At 36.9% G+C, this 22,185-nt stretch overlaps 1 protein-coding gene across 1 annotated transcript; it reads right to left on the bottom strand.

Annotated features, from left to right (window-relative positions):
- Positions 1-342: 342 nt before the first annotated feature.
- LOC131535810 (zinc finger protein 658B-like) lies at positions 343-21,353 on the bottom strand. Its single transcript, XM_058768315.1, has 5 exons — positions 20,962-21,353; positions 16,198-16,983; positions 9,664-9,786; positions 1,676-1,870; positions 343-1,383 (listed from the first exon to the last, which is right to left on the bottom strand). The coding sequence occupies exons 1-5, from the start codon at positions 21,098-21,100 to the stop codon at positions 746-748; spliced, it is 1,881 nt and encodes a 626-aa protein (XP_058624298.1). The 5' UTR covers positions 21,101-21,353; the 3' UTR covers positions 343-745.
- Positions 21,354-22,185: the final 832 nt, after the last annotated feature.

Below are 22,185 nucleotides of genomic sequence, written 5' to 3'. Positions count from 1 at the left end.
GAATCACTTGATTACCTCATTAATTTTAACTCTGCTTCAGTGTTATTTTAACACTCTCACACTCTTGAGTGTGGTCTCACATGTACTCCCAGGAGAGTTAATTTCACTCTGGATTTTTTGCTGTGTAATCTTACAATACCACTTATTGATCTGGTATTTTGTTTTTTGTTTTTTAACTGAAAAAAAAAAAAAACAATGGCTTTAAATTCTGAAATGTAAAAATTCTTTAGCAAATAAACGGCATGTTTGAAAAATTACTATTAGTAAAGAAATAAAAAACATGCTAATTAAGGTCAGTATTCAGGTAAATAATAGCCTACAAAAGAAACAGAATAAATGAACCAAATGTAAATAACCTTTAATGCAAATTAAGTCATTCATACAAGAGCAGAGAGTGAAGTTTTTCATTTCATTTTACTGTTTGATGATCAGTAATGACAACTGAACATTATATAAAACTCATAAGCATAATGATATAATTTATATAAAGAAGCAACATGATATACAAGAATAAAACTGTGTGACATTGTTCTTTGGGGAAGAACTCCATCTTTGAGTTGATCTGAATCTGATAGTTTTGAAGATGAAGATGAACTTCATTAACTGTGAAAACTTCAGATAATGTTTCTTTGTCTTGTCACTTGTAATGACAGATTTATCCAGATGATATTGTATTGCTTAATACATTGTGTCACATTTGGTGAAGACACAGCATCAGACGTGAAGTGCTGGATCTGAAGATGATCTACTTGCTGTGAATGTTTTTTGTATGACTGTGTAGAGAAGCTGAATGATTGAAACGCTTCCCACATTCAGTGCAGTGATACGGTTTCTCTCCAGTGTGGATCCTCTTGTGTGTTTTCAGGTTTCCTGACTGGCTGAATCTCTTGTCACAGTATAAACACTTGTACGGTTTCTCTCCAGTATGAACTCTCACATGTGCCGTAAAGTGTTGTTTTAGTGCAAAACTCTTCCCGCATTGATCACATGTGTGCGGTTTCTCTCCTGTGTGGACTACCTTGTGTTTTTTCAAGTCGTTTGACCGACTGAATCTCTTGTCGCAGTGTGAACACTTATATGGTTTCTCTCCAGTGTGGATGTTCATGTGATCCTTAAGGTTTGCTGATTGTGTGAGACTCTTCCCGCACTGATCACAAGTGAACGGTTTCTCTCCAGTATGAACTCTCATGTGAACTTTAAGTTTATATTTGAATGTGAAACTCTTTCCACACTGAGTGCAGGTGAAAGATTTATTGGCTCTTCTTTTCATTAAATCTTTCTGTTTGGTTTGAGAGCAACTCAAATGTTGTTCTCCAGTTTTGACATGATTATTCTTATCAATTTCACTCGATTCTTCATTCTCTTCGTTTTCTTCAGTCAACTCTAAAATAAAAGTAAAAATGATTTTAATTAACTCAGTAACCCTGATGTAAAAAAAAAAAAAATAGACAATTGCTATACAAAATTTTGGCCATTACAGTATTTATTTATTTATTTTTTAATTATACACCCCTGTAACTTTCCATAAGGAAATACATTGATCTTCAAATTATCCTTTTTAAAACATTATAGACTCAAGTCCCATGTTTCTTTATGGAAAAATATTAAATATGTTTGATCAGCTACACTATTATCTAACAGAACTTGTGTTGATGAATGAATAATAAACACCAACCTGTTTGTTGTTCAGTATCTTCAGTGTGTTTGATTCTGCAGGGTTCTGGATCTCTCATCTTCTCTCTGTCCTCTTTAATAAACTCAGTCTTTGCAGATTTGCAGCTCTCCCTGATGATTTGATTCTCGTCTTTACTTGTAAACTGATGGGAATATTCCAGCATTTTATTGCTGAATGTGTGATTGTTGTGAATTTCTGTGTGGAAGAAGCAGATTTATCAAAATCAATACATCAGTTAACTTAGTTATTTTTAAGCAATCTACACATTTAAGCATTTATGTAAGTGAAGCAGATGTCCTCCAAATTCTATCTTTGTTTTTGTAAGGCTCTGATCTCTTCAAAGTTTTGACTCTTTGTAAATCATAATATTACTATACTAAAATTTACAGCAAGGACACAAAAAGCACATTTTAAAATGCTCATTCAATAACACTGCACTCAAATATGTGGCAATTCACATATTCAATGCATTTCTGTTGTCTGTCTTTCTAGTATCAACATTTCTATTGATGTTTTTGCAGAAAATTGTAGAAAGTGAAACAGTAAACCTACTGTAGCCTACCACAAAACAGAATTTTAATGTCTATAGGCTATTATAAATCTCTTCATATCATAGATTAAAATGTCCCATGTGACACAATATGAAATATTAAGCAGTATACTTAATTTTAACCATGTAAAGCATGGTAAGTTTTAGGTTCAATATTCACTGGATATTCTTTCCCCTACCCTTGTTCCATAGAGTTGACAGTCTTACAAACATATCAATACCACAATTAGTTGTATGCAGTTATTGGTAACACTTTATTTTAATGGTCCCTTTTGAACATTCTGTTGACACTAAGTAATGTTGGAACTACATGTCAACAAACTCTCATAAGAGTATTAGTAAACTGTCTGCTTCATACCTACTAACTCCTTATTGTGTTGGTCTCCCAACAGATATTCTACTGACTATAAGTAACTTTGCAAGAACGTGTCAACTTAATCTAACCCTAACCCTACCAGTCAACTAATACACTACTAACAATCTAATGAGAGTAAGTAGAAATGTAGGTGTAACATTACTTATAGTCAATAGAATGTGTTAAAGGGACCATCAAAATAAAGTGAAACCGTTATTTTATATTGACATGAAACATTCAATCAAAACCGCTAAGGCGCATTATCTGCATATTTATACCCAAGAATGCTTTGATCAGATGTAGTTTACTTTTTTTAAACTGTGGCTGGAATTTGTAGACGGTCCCTTAAGCAACATGAGCGGCTATCCAGCGACTATCGAACCTAAAACTAAATTTAACGCAAAACGACTAATTTGAAAAGCCTAAGATATGGAGGTGGAATAACAGCAGCAATAATACTGATATCGGTTCGTAATCCATTTCCCTTACGAGACATTCAGTAACAGCAGCATCCCTCCAAACAACAATCATTCAGGCGAACATACAAAAACACAAAACCTCGCAGGGCTTTCCTCACATGCCTGCTGTCTGCTGTTATAACGTTAAGTGTTTATGTTAGCAAACACACAAACAGAGCTGTACTCGATGAAAACAAGGCAAAAACTACCTCATATATTGTTGCATGAACAAACGGTGTAAAATGTGTTTCATGTTTATATACGAAATGTCGTGAATTGCTCACCTCTCCTCCTGTGTTATACTTTCCGCGTGTTCAATCCGGACGCGGACTATTTGTAAAAGCGTGCGCTGTGGTGCGCTCCGCGGACGTGTTCCATACATGCACAGTACAGCTTGAACAGTAAACAAACAATTGTCTTTATGTTGTTTTATCGACGGATTGTAGAAGTACGGGTAGCAACGAGCGTCTTCACACAGCCTGCGCATGCGCAGTTGGTGCTTTTGTAGCCTACTGACCGCGCGGTCACAAAAAATGGGAGGCACGCGGATGTCAGCGCACACCCTCCGAGGACGATTTTTACGTCACGCATACCATAGCGGACCCGTGTCACTTTGTCAAGTGAGTCTTGACAAAGTATAGGCTATCAATTGTCACGTTCATAGCAGAAGTGGTGAATTGCTCCGCCAAAACTGAAAGCAGGATGGAGAGAATAAATAGCATTATCAGAGCTGCTGAAAAGTGCTTGGAGTTAGAAGATGTTATGGTAGATATAATAAACGATAGGCTTAAGATGCAAACAGTAAATAGTCAAACATGTAGTGGTACATAATGGTGGTGACAATATTGCAATGGAATGCAAGAAGTTTAATTGCTAATGGACAAGAATTAAAAAAAAAAAAAAGTATAACAAATCAAGAAAATAGTCCTGATCTTATGTGTTCAAGAAACATGTCTTAAACCCCAATTAGATTTTTTAATTTATGGCTACATTACAATCAGAAGAGATAGAAATAAAGGAAATGGTGGTGGGGTAGCAACATTTATTAAACAAGGTATCAGGCATAGAACAGTTGAGGTCAATGGGGAGCAAGAGGTTGTGGTGGTTGAAATATGGGAAGGAGCACAGAGAATTAGAATAATTAACTTTTATAATCCTCGTGATAGGTTATGTAAGGACAAGCTAGAAAATATTGGAGGGAATGGAAGTCATAAAGTGGTGTGGTGATTTTAATGCACACAGCTCATTACGGGGGAGTACTAACACAGATTATAATGGAATGATAATAGAAGACATGCTAGATTGGGGAGGATTAGTATCAATGATGGAAGTTATACAAGAGTTGATTTGTCGCAGGGAAAATACTCAAGGTTAGATTCGACACTAGCCTCTGAAAGTTTAGCTGAAAAGTAAAAAAAATCAAAGTGCAGTTGGTAGTGATCATTTTCCTATAGATATAGCACAAACTGTGGTGGAACGAATGCCAAGGTGGAACTTTAAATCAGCCAACTGGGAAAAATTTAAGGAGTTATGTCATAACATAATGTCTGAATTTAATAATTCTATGGAAGATGTAGAAGTTTTAATTTTAAACTGTGGCTGGAATTTGTAGACGGTCCCTTAAGCAACATGAGCGGCTATCCAGCGACTATCGAACCTAAAACTAAATTTAACGCAAAACGACTAATTTGAAAAGCCTAAGATATGGAGGTGGAATAACAGCAGCAATAATACTGATATCGGTTCGTAATCCATTTCCCTTACGAGACATTCAGTAACAGCAGCATCCCTCCAAACAACAATCATTCAGGCGAACATACAAAAACACAAAACCTCGCAGGGCTTTCCTCACATGCCTGCTGTCTGCTGTTATAACGTTAAGTGTTTATGTTAGCAAACACACAAACAGAGCTGTACTCGATGAAAACAAGGCAAAAACGACCTCATATATTGTTGCATGAACAAACGGTGTAAAATGTGTTTCATGTTTATATACGAAATGTCGTGAATTGCTCACCTCTCCTCCTGTGTTATACTTTCCGCGTGTTCAATCCGGACGCGGACTATTTGTAAAAGCGTGCGCTGTGGTGCGCTCCGCGGACGTGTTGCATACATGCACAGTACAGCTTGAACAGTAAACAAACAATTGTCTTTATATTGTTTTATCGACGGATTGTAGAAGTACGGGTAGCAACAAGCGACTTCACACAGCCTGCGCATGCGCAGTTGGTGCTTTTGTAGCGTACTGACCGCGCGGTCACAAAAAATGGGAGGCACGCGGATGTCAGCGCACACCCTCCGAGGACGATTTTTACGTCACGCATACCATAGCGGACCCGCGCACGCGGAAAGTATAACAGAGGCTGCGTCCGAAAGCTTTGATGACTATCATATGGTGAGGCTCTAAAGAAAGTAAAACAGACACCCAAAGTAATAGAAACCAGGACAACAGAACCACAACAACAAAAAACAATGTCGAAAGAGCAAAGTAAAGAGAACGAAGTGAGTCTTGACAAAGTAGGCTATCAATTGTCACGTTCATAGCAGAAGTGGTGAATTGCTCCGCCAAAACTGAAAGCAGGACGGAGAGAATAAATAGCATTATCAGAGCTGCTGAAAAGTGCTTGGAGTTAGAAGATGTTATGGTAGATATAATAAACGATAGGCTTAAGATGCAAACAGTAAATAGTCAAACATGTAGTGGTACATAATGGTGGTGACAATATTGCAATGGAATGCAAGAAGTTTAATTGCTAATGGACAAGAATTAAAAAAAAAAAAAAATGTATAACAAATCAAGAAAATAGTCCTGATATTATGTGTTCAAGAAACATGGCTTAAACCCCAATTAGATTTTTTAATTTATGGCTAAATTACAATCAGAAGAGATAGAAATAAAGGAAATGGTGGTGGGGTAGCAACATTTATTAAAGGGGTCATATAATGGTACATGCACTTTTACAAGTTGATTGTACTGAAATGTGTGTTAGCAGTGCCTGTACACAACCATCATAAAATGATAAAAATCCATCCAGTGTTTTTTTAATCTCCTTATTTGTTTTACCCTGTCTCAAATCAAGCCGTTCGACCGTGTGGCGCCACACGGTCGGACGCCCTCCCACGATGGTTGATTGACAGCAGTGTTTCAACACAGACCCGCCCTTGCTCGTGAGCGAGCTGTCAATCATAGTCCGCGTCATTGTTGATATACGCTGGAGCTGTCTATGAGCAGAATGGCGTCTAAGCGATTGTGGTGTTCTGTTCTCGGTGCAATAATGAACACAGCAGTCATTTTGATGTTCCTAAGTCCGAACCGCTGAAGACACAGTGGCTGAGTTTTGCTTTTGAAGGAATATTCCCCACGAGCAACGTCAATGTTTTCATGTTTGCGCGAATCATTTTTCACCAGACTGCTTTATAAATGAAGGTCAGTATAAAGCTGGTTTTGCTAAGAAGCTGCTCCTGAAAAAGAATCGGTACCAACTATTCGTGTTCCTGCTGAACCTCCAGAAGAAGTGAGTGTAACATTTAATTAACCTTTATATTAATCTTTATATTAATCTTTGCAAATCGCTAGCACGCTTCACAATGTATGTGGCTAATGTTTACATTCAGGGTACATGCATGTTTTCTATTCTGACGTTCTCAATATAATTAATAATCCCACGTTTATAATGAACAAAACGTTATGGTTATTGTGTTATTACAAACTGTGTACGCAGGTATTAAGGTTAACATGATAACACTACACTAAGCTTACTTTTGTAGATGGTTTATAACGGTGTCTGTTAAGAAGTAATGTAAAAATTTAAATAAATAAAAACAGTTATAACTGCATGAAAATTAATGGTAACACAATACCTGCAAAATACTGTTTACATCCTGCAAATGCATATGATCCAAGACTACAAATACTCTAATTGATGTCTTCTTCGGGGCCGTCATCCTGTTCCAGGTCCGACTCCGGTTCGAATTGATAAGGTTGCACAGTATCCTCAGAGACTCCCGCTGCCATTCTTCAAAATATACCCTCAACTGTTGTCAAGGCAACACTCCACGTGTGTTAGGTCAAAACGCCCCACAGAACAGAGGGCGGGCGAGCAAAGCTCATTAGCATTTAAAACACACGCACTAAAACTGTGTGCTGAAAACAGAGCTGTTTTTGAGCAGGTAAAATGAGTGTTTTCACAATACTAATGAGAATTTTTAATTAAAGTATGTTACAAACTTTCAATTTAGACCCTAAAGAATCATATTAGCTTGTACAAAAATGGCATTATATGACCCCTTTAAACAAGGTATCAGGCATAGAACAGTTGAGGTCAATGGGGAGCAAGAGGTTGTGGTGGTTGAAATATGGGAAGGAGCACAGAGAATTAGAATAATTAACTTTATAATCCTCGTGATAGGTTATGTAAGGACAAGCTAGAAAATATTGGAGGGAATGGAAGTCATAAAGTGGTGTGGTCATTTTAATGCACACAGCTCATTACGGGGGAGTACTAACACAGATTATAATGGAATGATAATAGAAGACATGCTAGATTGGGGAGGATTAGTATGTATCAATGATGAAAGTTATACAAGAGTTGATTGATATTACCACCCACTGCCACTTATACCAATGACGGAAATAAGTGCAGTTAGAATAGCTAAATATGTGGGAGAGCATTGCTATAAAGTGACTATATTGTGTTGCAATAGAGTGGGGAACTATGACGTCACTTTGTAGGCGGATCGGCAGTTAGCATGAATGGGATTTTTCCATAGGCTTTTGGATAATTGCAAAAAATAAGCTCTGTGTTCAATCATAGTTCATGACATTTACACGTTTTGTCCATCAAGATAATCTTCACAAAATAATATAACTTTGATGAATTTTGAAGCCTAAATAAAAGTGCTAGAACTGAAAAGCTAAACTTAGGCTATAAACGAACTACAGCACCGCCGTCGCTCGTCTTCAGCGTCACGACCACCGCGCTCCCGACAACTGTTTCAAACTTATTTTTAACACGTTCAGTGAAGGATTTACTCTGTATATGAATTTGAATCCACGCTACATGAACCGTTTCATATAAACTGGAATAAATACAAAACTAGAGACAAACTAAAACTGAAATGAGACATTAGTAATAAATAGTGAATAAATGAAATCTTAACTAAAGGACATTTAAAGCACGTATTTCTGTACATTTCGAAATAAGGTGCATTAAAAGTGAATAAATCCTTGATTTAATATGAATATTTTAATTTAAAACGTATCCCCGCGTATTTAATCTTTTAAATAATAGTGAGCGAGTTTTTGGATATGGTAAGATTAAACTTATTTTAGTGAACAAAGTACCACATTTCAGCTATCATTTTGTTAGGGTGGTTACACAAAATGTTATTTTATCCTTGGTTCTAGGAAATCTTTATATGCTTTCTAATAGCTTCATGTTGCCTTAAACATTTAATTTTAACATGGCTTTAAGCACTATGCATCATTAAAGTTTAACTTTCACCACGTAAAGCCAGTAAATGTCATGTTTACATGTAATAATCGTAATAGGAGTTTACCTTCTAGTATGAATTAAGTCTGTATAAGTAGGAATGCGATAAAACAAGCTTCTTCCCTCCGAAGACATGTCGCATTTTGGGGCAAAGCAAAAAAAAACCCATTGTCGAACAACAATATAAAATGTGGGAAACTATTCATTGGTTATTCTAAAATTAATTGTATTACAAATTATACTACAACTGCAAAATACTAAATTGATAAACTGTCCAGCGTGATGATGTCGAATGTCTCTGACAGCGCCTGTAGTCCCATTTAGCAACTTGTGGGCAACCGTCTTTTCAGAAGTCTTTGATTATTTTTGACCCTACACTGCTGAAGAAGTAATAGGAAAGAAGAAGGCTGGTAATAGAAGGAAAGCCGTTCCCTGGTAGAATGAGGAGTGTAGTGAGACAATAAGTAAAAGAAATAAATCACTTAAGAGAGTAAGACGATCATTTAACTATAATGATTTTATTAATTATAAAAGATCACAGGCCATAGTGAGGAGAGTAATTCGGACGTCTAAGAGAAACTATTGGAGGGAATTTTGCAGCAATATTGGTGAAGATATTAACATTACTAAAGTATGGAGTATGAAAAGAAAAATGGGAGGAAAACAAATAAATAGTAATATGCCTGATGATAGTATATAACAATAGGCTAGTAATATCAGACAGTGGAAAAGCGGAGGCACTAGCAGAAACGTTTGCTAAAGTGCATAGTAACTCAAATTTATCAGAAGAAATGAGGAGATATAGGGAACAGATCATGAGTAAGAACCTTCAGTTACTGGAGGAACAAGGACCATCTGGATGTACGTTAGATTCAGAGTTTACTCTGTATGAGTTGAAGAAAGCGATGGCAGGGGTTAAACAAACTTCTCCTGGAAGAGATGATATTTGTCATGAGATGGTAAAACATCTGTCAGAGAATTCACTATATATCATTTTGAGCCTCTTTAATAATCAGGGAACTTACCAGCTGACTGGAAGCATGGTGTCATAGTCCCAATTGCAAAGCCTGGCAAGGATCATACTCAACCTAATAACTACAGGCCCATAGCATTAACATCGAATCTTTGCAAACTGATGGAGCGTATGATAATGAGCAGATTGGTGCATGTCATTGAGAAGAAAAACCTGTTCTCCTCATACCAAAGTGGTTTCCGGAAAGGGCGAAACACAATGGACTCTGTGATCTGCTTGGCAGCTGAAATAAGAAAGGCACAAGTTAACAAGGAAGTGTTAGTAGGAGTATTTTTCGATGTTGAAAAAGCATATGACATGATGCGGAAAGAGGGACTTTGATTTAAATGAGAAAGAATGGAAATAAAAGGAAGAATGTACACAATTGGATCAAGAGTTTCTTGTTTAAAAGAACTATTCAAGTTAGAATGGGTTCTGCATTTTCTCAGATTTATCCAGTGTAGAATGGAACACCTCAAGGAAGCGTTAGTAGTCCTATTCTGTTCAATCTAATGATTAATGATATATTTACACAGATAGACATGGATATAGGAAGGTCCTTGTATGCAGATGACAGTGTGCTGTGGAAAAGGGGGCGCAATGTGGGGCATGTGGAGAAGTGTATGCAGACTGCTGTTAAAATAGTAGAGAATTGGGCTAAGGAGTGGGGTTTCTGCTTATCTATATCAAAAACTCAGGTGATATGTTGTACAAATAGGAAAACCAATCCAAGTATGAATATTAAAATGCATGGACAAGAATTGGAACAGGTGCCAGAAATTAGATTTCTGGGAATGGATATTAAACTGAATTTTAGAATTCATATCCAGAAAATGGTTGACAAATGCAAAAAAGCAATAAATGTAATGAAGTGTTTGGCAGGAGTTGAATGGGGAGCATGTCGTCAGTCTCTTAAAATAATATACCATGCACTGAGAAGAGCAGCTATTGATTATGGTAGTATGGTGTACAGTTCTGCATCTAAATCACAACTTTTAAAGATTGAGGCAATCCAATCAGAGGCACTGCAAATATGTTGTGGAGCAATAAGATCATCTCCAATAACAGCAGTCCAAATAGAAATGGGTGAAATGCCTCTAGAAATTAGAAGGCTCAAGTTAAAGATGAGGTACTGGATTAATATTAAAGGTCATTTAGATAGTCATCCAGCTATGAAAGTTCTGAAGGATTGCTGGGAATATGAGTGTAAAAAACTGACAAGTTTTGGTTGGACATCAAACCATATACCCAATTCCACTACCAGCTGGTTAGATTTTTTTGGGAAATGAAAGGGATTCCCTAAAGTGGCCGAGAGAGATCAACCCACTGTAACTTAAACACACGCAACACATGTAAATAGACAAAGCATTTATAGTTGATGATTTGACATGATCCAGGATTGTTAGGTTCTTTGAAGCTCATCCTGGAGTTAGATCTCAATGCTCTCAATGTCAAATGCAGAAACATTAATTCATGCGTTCATGACCTCGAGGCTAGATTATTGTAATGCTTTATTGGGTGGTTGCTCTGCGCATTTAATAAACAAACTCCAGCTGGCTCAAAATGCAGCAGCTAGAGTTCTTACTAGAACCAGGAAGTATAACCACATTAGCCCGGTTCTGTCAACACTGCACTGGCTCCCTATCAAACATCGGATAGATTTTAAAATCTTGCTAATTACCTATAAGGCCCTGAATGGTTTGGCACCTCAGTACTTGAGCGAGCTCTTATCACACAATCATTTTAAAAATAATTCTCAGTCTTACTCTAGGACATTGTAAATCTGAAGACTTTTGCTTTTCAGTGCTGTGCATAAGAAAGTGATTTATATTATAGGCCTAATACAAATATAATGTGCTTATTAATTCACATGCATTAGCCTATTTTATATATAATAATTAAGGCTTTTTATTTATTTGAAAGAAGATTGAATTTATTTGATCAAAAATACAGTAAAAAAATAACATTATGAAATATTACACTTAAAATAGTGGTTTTCTATTTAGGATGTTTTAAAATGTTGTAAAATGTTCTGTGATCAAAGTTGAATTTTCAGCATCATTACTCCAGTCTTCAGCGTCCCTTCAGAAATCATTCTAATGCTGCTTAATTATTATCAGTTATTATTTGCGATCAATTATTAATAATGGTTTTGTTTTTGGTATAATGGTTCTCAGTTAAACAACAACATTTATTTGAAATATAAGTACTTCGTAATCAGTGTAAATATCTTAACTGTCACTTAAATCAATTTAATCAAAGTCCCTTTTGTATTCTATAATCTTTGATTTAATGCAACATTGTTGAAGAAAAATATTAATTTATATTTTTTAATCTTACCCAAGACTGAATGGTATCACAGTTTCCACAAAAATATTGTGCAGCACAACTGTTTTTAACATTGATAATAATCAAAAATGTTTCTTGAGCAGCAAATCAGCATATTAGAATAATTTCTGAAGGATCATGTGACACTGAAGACTGGAGTATTGATGCTGAAAATTCAGCTGTGCATCATAGCAATCAATTATATTTTACTATATATATTCGCATAGAAGACAGCTATTTTAAATTGTAACATTATATATTTCACAGTACTGTTTACTGTATTTTTCATCATCAAAATAATTTTTATACTCTTTTCCACAATTGGAGCTCTATTCCTTAAAATGATAGACGTCAAGCTCCTGAAAAAGGACAAATACTGTATATGACCAACAGAAAGACACCTCAAAATCAGTCTGTATTCTGCACTATTCAAGTCTTCTAGACCAGCGGTCCCCAACCTTTTTTACACTGCGGACCGGTTACGGTTTGAAAAAAATCTTGCGGGGTTGGGGGGGGGGTTGGTTGATGTTGTTGTTGTGGATAGGGTCTTTAAAACAGCTCTATTCATTTATACTGTTATCAGCACATGTTGAAGTAGATTCGTCTCTTGTCTCTGAGATAATATGCGCTGTTAATGCAGCGTTAGAAAACTCCGTCAGTTTTTTTTACTTTCACTTTCTGTATGACTGAAGTTAAGACGTTCACTGGCATAACTATTGCGCAAAGTTTGCACGTTGCTTGTGTGATATCCATTGGCTCACCTTCATGGTTTAAAACTACATGAATACATGAAAGAGGAATCAATTCGGTATGCCGCACTGTCTGAAACACGTACGCTTGTGCGCGCTTCGGGTGTGTGCGAGTACAGCGCGCAAGTAACGAATTGAGTTCTGTTTCGTTTCTTCTTGTGGTTTTAAATAGATTGAACGTGTAAATTGGCAAATTAATCTGCGAATCACATGCCGAACGGTGGGGTCTGGACCTGGTCCGTATATCACGGATCAACTGTGATGACAGATCAGAGCAATCTTTTATTTACTAATTTAACCATCGTCAAATTGCTACTCTATATCAATCGCATACAACGAAAATAAAGAGTAATTAGAAAAATAATTTACGCACAATAAATAACAGAGCGTCATATCTATACACATTTTCCCCAGAACTTTCTCGCGACCCGGTAGGAATTCTTCCACGGCCCGGTAGTGGGTCGCGGCCCGGTGGTTGGGGACCTCTGTTCTAGACAATACCAGAGCATTGTGTCATATGGACTGATAATATAGGCATTTAACTTTAGTGATATTAAACTGTTCCTCATAAAAATTCTTCAAAATTGGGGGTGGCACTTCTGTGTTAATCCGGGCCTGTCTGAACTGAGTAAAGTAGTACAAGAGTTAATTAAAAAAAAACATTAGAGTCAAATATAACAGGAAAGAGTAAAATATTAACACTAAATTGAGCAAAATGAACTCTGGAAAAACAACTCTTTAACTTTTACTCTTTTTAGAGAGGGACCAAATGTTATTTGGCATAGAGCAAAATTTTCTTCAATTTGAGTCAATTTTACTCGGGCAAATTTACTGTGTGCACAATTACATCTTTCTAATCCAAATATATAATTTAAAATATAAATCTGAAGTGAAATTTAACATTAGATTGGTAAAACGACGAATAAAAGTACATTTATAATGCTTACCTTTGGCTTAGCACCCGTCCTTTTGACAGATGACCGTTACTGTTTGAATTTCCAAGTAGCTCTGTCGCGTTGTGAAGGTATCTCTGGGGCAGTGGTCTCAAACTCAGTTCCTGGACGGCCACAGCTCTGCAGAGTTTAGCTCCAACCAGCTCCAACTCACACCTGCTTGGAAGTTTCTAGTGATACTGAAGACCTTGATTAGCTGGATCAGGTGTGTTTGATTAGGGTTGGAGCTAAACTGTGCAAAGCTGTGGCCCTCCAGGAATTGAGTTTGAGACCACTGCTCTAGGGCTTTTCACACTGCGCTTAACCCCAGGTCATCAGCATTCTAAACAGCGCTTTTAACCCTTTCACACGTGAATTTAAAATATTCTAGCTGAGCCTCCAGCGTGAGTTTTTTCAGGCGACCGTTATTTTAAAATGTATGGCCTTATTGTTTCCATGGTGACGCGTCGTGCTTGTCATGTGACACACCGCAGCCACTATATCGCTGTCATTTTTACCCATTCAGTCAAATATTGCGCTGCAAAGAGCAATACAAGTTTTAACTTGTCTATAACTTGACAAATGACCAATTGACCATGGAATAAGCGGGATAATCAACAGCTAGCCATGCATTAAAGGACTTTAATGCACAACGTGGAGGCAAAGAACCGCCCAACATGAAGCGGAGGGTGGTTGCCTCCGCGAAGGCCATGCACTTAGACGTTGATTATCCCTTACTTATACTACGGGGCTGTTGAATGCTTGAATCTGATTGGCTGACAAACGTTCTAAGGTGTGCAATTATTTTAAGGGAAACACACGGTGAACATACTTCCAGGCACCACATTACATGTCCATATCACTTCGCCAAATGGTTTGAGTTATTTCAAAGGTCCTTACAGCCTAAAACAGCAAAAGAACCAAAACCCACAACGACACTGGCCAAATATAGTAAACAAAAGGATACAATCAACAGATTATACCCATGTTTTTGCCACAAAATGACGCTTTGGAATTAGCAACAGAGGCATTGGATGAGATGCAGAAGAAATAATCCTACTAGCGATTTAAGTAGAAAAACTGGATGAATGCCTTGAAATATATCATCTGATCAGTGTCTTGAGGTGTGGCAACCGTAGTATAAGCGGAATAATTGACTTCGGTCCGTTGAATTATTAGAAAAATAATGCAAACCGGGTGTGCATTATGTTTCTAATAATTCAACGGACCGTCGTCAATTATTCCTTACATATCATTCTGAAAATATAGGCCTAATTATACATTTTTAAATAACACATACTCCCTATCTACAGGACCTACTCTTCTCATATCATATATAACTGTGATGTTCTACAAAACAACAAGCTTTAAAACATATTTTTCTTACTGCTGAAAATTAGATAATTTACTGTGAAATCCTTCTTCTCTCTGGTACATCACCAGTGTAGGGTAGAGTGGGGTAAAACGACACATCGGCCACTGGTTGTCTTGCTCATTATCATACTGATTTTCAAATAAAAGCAACAGAGCTTCAGTTAAATGTAATTTATTAGCAACAATTCACACACTTGTGAATCACTTCTCCCCTCACAGCACACAATATGACATAACATATGTAATTAGACTAATTCGAAACGTAATGTTGGATTGGGAGAATTTGGTTAACAATGTGGATTTGGAAAAAGGCATGGATATTGTCGCGAAGCACAGTAGGCTATTGTTTGAATAATTATCAAAATATAGGCCTATCAATATTCTTATTTTTAAACCTTTTCCATATATCTACATTCAAAATGTTATATTTAAAACACCAATCTCATAACATTATTCATGCCTTTATAATTTTCCTGTTATAAAGGCATGGGCTTTCCTGTTATAAAGGCAACGGGCTTTCCTGTAGCTCAAATAGTAGAGCATGGCGCTAGCAACGCCAAGATCATGGGCTCGATTCCCAGGGAAAGCAAGAGCTGATAAAATGTAAAAACTGTAACTTGAATGCAATGTAAGTCGCTTTGGATAAAAGCGTCTGCTAAATGCATAAATGTAAATGTAAATAATTGTTTGAGGTACCATACAATTATATCACCCTTGCGCTGCATTAAAATTGAAATTATAAAGTTACTTTTAAAAATACAATCAGCAGACAATAAAAGTTGTTGATAACAGTAAAAGTAAAAAAGTAAAATAATAAAAGTAAAGATAATGTTTTGATAAAAAGGGTAACATTTAATCAATAATTACTTGAAGCAAATACAAAAATTAGCTAAGTACAAGTGAAAACTAATGAGATGGACCTCTCTCTCCAACTGACTTGCAAGTAATAATAGGTTTTGATGGTATTACTATTCTTACAATCTTGCTTATTAAACATATTGGACATAACAGGAAACAACTGAACATAATATGAAACCCATAAGTAAATAAAATGAAAATTTATATTATGAAACAAAACGATATACAAGAAAAAATGTTTTTGACATTGTTCTTTGGGGAGGAGCTCCATCTTTGAGTTGAACTTTATTCACTGTGAAAACTTTAATAATGTTTCTTTGTCATGTTGCTTGTAATGTCTGGTTAGAACAGATTTATTCAGATGATATTTTGTTGCTTGATGCGTTACTGTGTCACATCTGGTGAAGATGATCTACTTATTGTGAATGTTTTTTGTATGACTGTGTAGAGCAGATGAATGTTTGAAACACTTCCCACATTCAGTGCAGTGATACGGTTTCTCTCCAGTGTGGATCCTCTCGTGTCTTTTCAGGTCTCCTGAATGACTGAATCTCTTGTCACAGTGTGAACACTTATAAGGTTTCTCTCCAGTGTGAATCCTCTCATGTGATTTCATGTTTGAATACTGACTAAATCTCTTGTCACAGTATGAACACTTATAAGGTTTCTCTCCGGTGTGAATCCTCTCATGCTGTTTTAAACAGCTCGCTAGAGGAAAAGTCTTTTCACACTCACAGCACATGTACTCTCTCACACCAGTATGTATTTTCTGATGTTCTTTTAAATATTGTCGACGTGAAAAACTCTTTCCACATAAACAACATGAATGTGGCTTCTCCTTTGTATGAAGTTCTAGGTGTTTCTTAAGGTTTGATGATTGTGAGAAAGTCTTCCCGCACTGATCACAAGTAAACGGTTTCTCTCCAGTATGAACTCTCATGTGAAGCTCAAGACTTGTTTTGCATGTGAATCTCTTCCCGCACTGATCACATGTGTATGGTTTCTCTCCAGTATGAATTCTCATGTGACGCTCAAGACCACATTTGTTTGTCAAACTCTTCCCACACTGAGTGCAGGTGAAAGGTTTCTTGGCTCTTCTTTTCTTTAAATCTTCCTGTTTGGCTTTTTCTCCACTTTTGACATGATTTTTCTCCTCAAATTCACTCAATTCTTTTTTCTCCTCATTATCGTCAATCAACTCTGAAACAAAAGGAAAGACAGTACATTTTCATTAAATCGTAAAAAAAAAAAAAAAAAAAAAAAGCACATAAAAATGAACCCTGATATACAGTGAGGAAAATAAGTATTTGAACACCCTGCTATTTTGCAAGTTCTCCCACTTAGAAATCATGGAGGGGTCTGAAATTGTCATCATAGGTGCATGTCCACTGTGAGAGACATAATCTAAAAAAAAAAATCCAGCAATCACAATGTAGGATTTTTTAACTATTTATTTGTATGATACAGCTGCAAATAAGTATTTGAACACCTGAGAAAATCAATGTTAATATTTGGTACAGTAGCCTTTGTTTGCAATTACAGAGGTCAAACGTTTCCTGTAGTTTTCACCAGGTTTGCACACACTGCAGGAGGGATTTTGGCCCACTCCTCCACACAGATCTTCTCTAGATCAGTCAGGTTTCTGGCCTGTCGCTGAGAAACACGGAGTTTGAGCTCCCTCCAAAGATTCTCTTTTGGGTTTAGGTCTGGAGACTGGCTAGGCCACGCCAGAACCTTGATATGCTTCTTACAGAGCCACTCCTTGGTTATCCTGGCTGTGTGCTTCGGTCATTGTCATGTTGGAAGACCCAGCCTCGACCCATCTTCAATGCTCTAACTGAGGGAAGGAGGTTGTTCCCCAAAATCTCGCAATACATGGCCCCGGTCATCCTCTCCTTAATACAGTGCAGTCGCCCTGTCCCATGTGCAGAAAAACACCCCAAAGCATGATGCTACCACCCCAATGCTTCACAGTAGGGATGGTGTTCTTGGGATGGTACTCATCATTCTTCTTCCTCCAAACACGTTTAGTGGAATTATGACCAAAAGTTCTATTTTGGTCTCATCTGACCACATGACTTTCTCCCATGACTCCTCTGGATCATCCAAATGGTCATTGGCAAACTTAAGTCGGGCCTGGACATGTGCTGGTTTAAGCAGGGGAACCTTCCGTGCCATGCATGATTTCAAACCATGACGCCTTAGTGTATTACCAACAGTAACCTTGGAAACGGTGGTCCCAGCTCTTTTCAGGTCATTGACCAGCTCCTCCCGTGTAGTTCTGGGCTGATTTCTCACCTTTCTTAGGATCATTGAGACCCCACGAGGTGAGATCTTGCATGGAGCCCCAGTCCGAGGGAGATTGACAGTCATGTTTAGCTTCTTCCATTTTCTAATGATTGCTCCAACAGTGGACCTTTTTTCACCAAGCTGCTTGGCAATTTCCCCGTAGCCCTTTCCAGCCTTGTGGAGGTGTACAATTTTGTCTCTAGTGTCTTTGGACAGCTCTTTGGTCTTGGTCATGTTAGTAGTTGGATTCTTACTGATTGTATGGGGTGGACAGGTGTCTTTATGCAGCTAACGACCTCAAACAGGTGCATCTAATTTAGGATAATAAATGGAGTGGAGGTGGACATTTTAAAGGCAGACTAACAGGTATTTGAGGGTCAGAATTCTAGCTGATAGACAGGTGTTCAAATACTTATTTGCAGCTGTATCATACAAATAAATAGTTAAAAAATCATACATTGTGATTTCTGGATTTTTTTTTTTAGATTATGTCTCTCACAGTGGACATGCACCTACGATGACAATTTCAGACCCCTCCATGATTTCTAAGTGGGAGACCTTGCAAAATAGCAGGGTGTTCAAATACTTATTTTCCTCACTGTAACAGCGGAAAGTAGACAATTGCAATACAAAATTTTGATCACATTGCTGTAACTTTATTAATTATACGTCCCTGAAACTTTCCATGAATCAAATGATTAGTTTTCAATCAACACAAACTGAAAAAAAATAGTCCAACAACACTGTCGAATCCAAAATATAAAAAGATGCAATCCCTGTCTCTATCAATACTTTCTAAATATTAAAATTTATTGTTATAAGCGCAAGCAGCGTTTTGGTCCACTGACCTTCATTAGGCATAAATTATTCGTTTTAAAATATTATGCGCACAAAGCTCACGTTTCTACAGGGAGAACTATTAAATATGTTTGATCAACTACATAAAGGATCTGAGGATCCACAAATGCAAACTGTGTTGCATCAAGAGAGCGACCATACATTTGTAGAGCTGGACCAGAATAGTCGATTATTCGAATATTCGTTCGGTGGGTTGGCATTCTATTTTCAATTTTGAGATTCGAATATTATTATTTTTTAACACCTGGCATCCCCCACGAAACGGTTCTCATTTGTGCTTGAATATGAATCGCCCATGAGAGAACGTCATGATTCAGTGATTCATTTTTGAGAAGACAAAAATGCCGAAGACCTCAGCTGTGTGGGAGCGCTTTAAATTGAGTGAGGACAAGACAAAGGCAGTGTGCCAAATATATATATATGATTTGAAACTGGCCTAGTACATCAAGTTCTGTAAGTAGATTGTTGGTGTAAAAAAAACGAGCTGCTTTTATCCAGCATGTTAATCAGCAATTTTACACATGATAAAAACGTGCACTTAATTTGCTTGGAAAATACTTGCAAATGTAAGGCAGTCAGAAAAAAAATAATTTTATTTAAACTGTTCGTTAATTAAATTGTGTGATGCTGTTATTTGAAGTATGCTACCGTGTTCTTTATTTGTTACAGTTCATTGAACTTCGTTCATTTATCTTTCGTTCTTCTTTTATTTAAATAGCCTACCCTTTGCGGTGTAATTGCTGTGCTGCTAATTTCTGATTTGGGAGTGATTTGTTTGTTAGAAAAATGTTAGGCTTCCTTATTAAAAGTATTGCTCTTAACAGACCTGTGTGTTTTGTATCACTAGTGCAGTGTCCGTTCTCGGAGCATATAAGCCCTGCCCGCGTGAGGCGCACCGCTTCCAGCTCGCGCTGTTCTGTTCTTTATTAAAAGTTCATAAATTCTGAACGTGTCGCGTGTCCATATTGCACCAAAATGCCACACTGCACTCTCTTGGGTCCGCAGCAACACACCTGCCATGCGTGAAGTCGATTGGATGAATGGTTCTCAACATAATAAAAATGCAAACAGACATACAGACACACAGAGATTCCTGCCTTTATTAGAGCCCCCTCCCTCCAAAGCTTCAAATATTTGGTGCTGATTACTACCGAAGCTTTAAAGCTCAAAAAAACGGTATTCGGACCAGCCCTATACATGTGTGTTTTTATTTTATTTAATAATCATTTATTCATATAATCATTAGCCATTTATGTAATTTATTGTTTGATTTGATCATTTACCATTTATATAATTTGATTAGTTTTTATATATTTTTTATTTATTTTCCTTGTTTATGCCTTTTCATTGCTTAATCTTATAATTGTGAGGTTTAATTAACTGTTTTGACTGAATGAATAAGAGATGAGAGGGAATGTTTATGGAAATTCAAGGTTTATGGGATGTTATTGTATTTGGTAAAACACTGCTTGGATGTGTGCTGGTCAGAAGAAACATATTGAAACATATGCAACTAAGATTATTCAATAAACTTTGCTCCTTTTTATCATCATCACTTCGTCTCCTGCTTCTGCTCTTCTCTGGCTTTGTTTACTCAACTTCTAGGTTCCCAGAAGACTATTAATACAGTTTTGGTACCAGACATTACTTGATGCTAATGGGTTTTAAAACTCTAGTCTACCACATCCAGTTCTCAAAAGTCTTGAGAAAAAATGTTTTGTATGTGTTTTATGGTTTTATTTTAGTGTCTTAAAAATGTTTTTTTTTTTTTCACTAACCACGCATAAACATTTTCTCAAAAACACAAACATGTAGGCTACATTCATGCTGCTCATGTATTATTGTAGCACAGTTTGTGCTGATTACAGTGTATCAGACTTTAGTCATTAATATGTTTTGAAGATACTGAAAAAAAGCACAAATGCATGTCAAAACTACTCCAGGGCCCCAAAACCCCCTCAGACCCCAGAGGGTTAATGCTTGTTTGTACCACAAACAATCATTAAAGATGAATGAAGAATAAACACCAACCTCCTTGTTCCTCATGTTTTATTCTCCAGGTTTCTGGTTCCTCATGTTTTATTCTCCAGGTTTCTGGTTCCTCTTGTTTTATTCTCCATGTTTCTGGTTCACTCGTGTTCTCTTCACTCTCTTCTTTAACAAACACCATCTTCACAGCAGCAGATCTCAGTTCAGATGATACTCCTCCAGATATTCCTGCTTGCTTCAAAACTTTGTCACGAATGTGAGGATGAGAATATTACATGTATTTACTGACCTGATTAAAAAACAGTATTTTTTCTTACAGAAACAACATTTCTAACAGTTTGTATTAAGCCAACATCACAACAAAACAACAGAGAGCGCGGTGAAACTAAACTTCTTCATCTGAGGTTTAATGGTGTTTGGCAAACAAACGTCTGTGTTTTAGCGCCACCCGCTGGACTGGAGACTGAAGCGGAGAGAGGAGGGAAATAATATGGAGAAGATTTACTTAGAGCGTGTACAAGGTGCGGTGATTTGTTTTCTTTAAAAAAACAAACAAACAAACAAAAAAAACTAAGTAAAATAAAAAAAATATCCGATCAAATAAATGAAAATGAATTAAAATCGTAGACTCTGATGGTATTTGATCAGCAGTACCGCCACTCCCTATACCCCAAGTAGCCAGTGGTGTCTGGCAGCTGCTTGCCAGAAGTGAGCCAGGTCCGGCCCAGTAATGGTTGCCAGATTTGGCTAGGTTTTGGATCTGTGGATCTGGCCCGATTCTGGTTGAGAAATGGTTCATTTAGCCACATTCAGCCTGACACAAGTGAGATGTCAAAAATTCAGGTTTTACTCCTTGTGTGAATATTTGGTCCCCACAATTGAGGTTAAACATGTACACACACAATCAATCAATTAAGCTTAATTACAAAAATATATATTTTAAACAAAATGCTTTAGAGTTGTCAAGCCTTTTGCCTGTCAAAGTTATTTATTCAATTTTATAATTATTTTAATTAATATTTCTAGTAATATTAAAGGCTGACCTCAAATGCACTTTGCTTATAATAATAAAAAAAAATGTTCCCTTCATCTAAATTGACACTTTCTGACTGTTTCAGTGGAACCGCCCTCCTGCTCTGGAAAGACTCCAGGCAATTCAGCATCGACTGAGCACACTCTACTGAGAGACGTGCTGTGAGGTTGACCGAGTCCAACTCCATGCCGAGAAAAGAGATCCTCTGCACAGGGGAGAGTTTGCTCTTTTCC

The sequence above is a fragment of the Onychostoma macrolepis genome, chromosome 03, assembly GCF_012432095.1.
Source record: "Onychostoma macrolepis isolate SWU-2019 chromosome 03, ASM1243209v1, whole genome shotgun sequence".
Lineage (NCBI taxonomy): Eukaryota > Metazoa > Chordata > Actinopteri > Cypriniformes > Cyprinidae > Onychostoma > Onychostoma macrolepis.
Note: the sequence above shows the minus strand (reverse complement) of the source record. Positions and strands in the feature narration are given on the sequence as shown.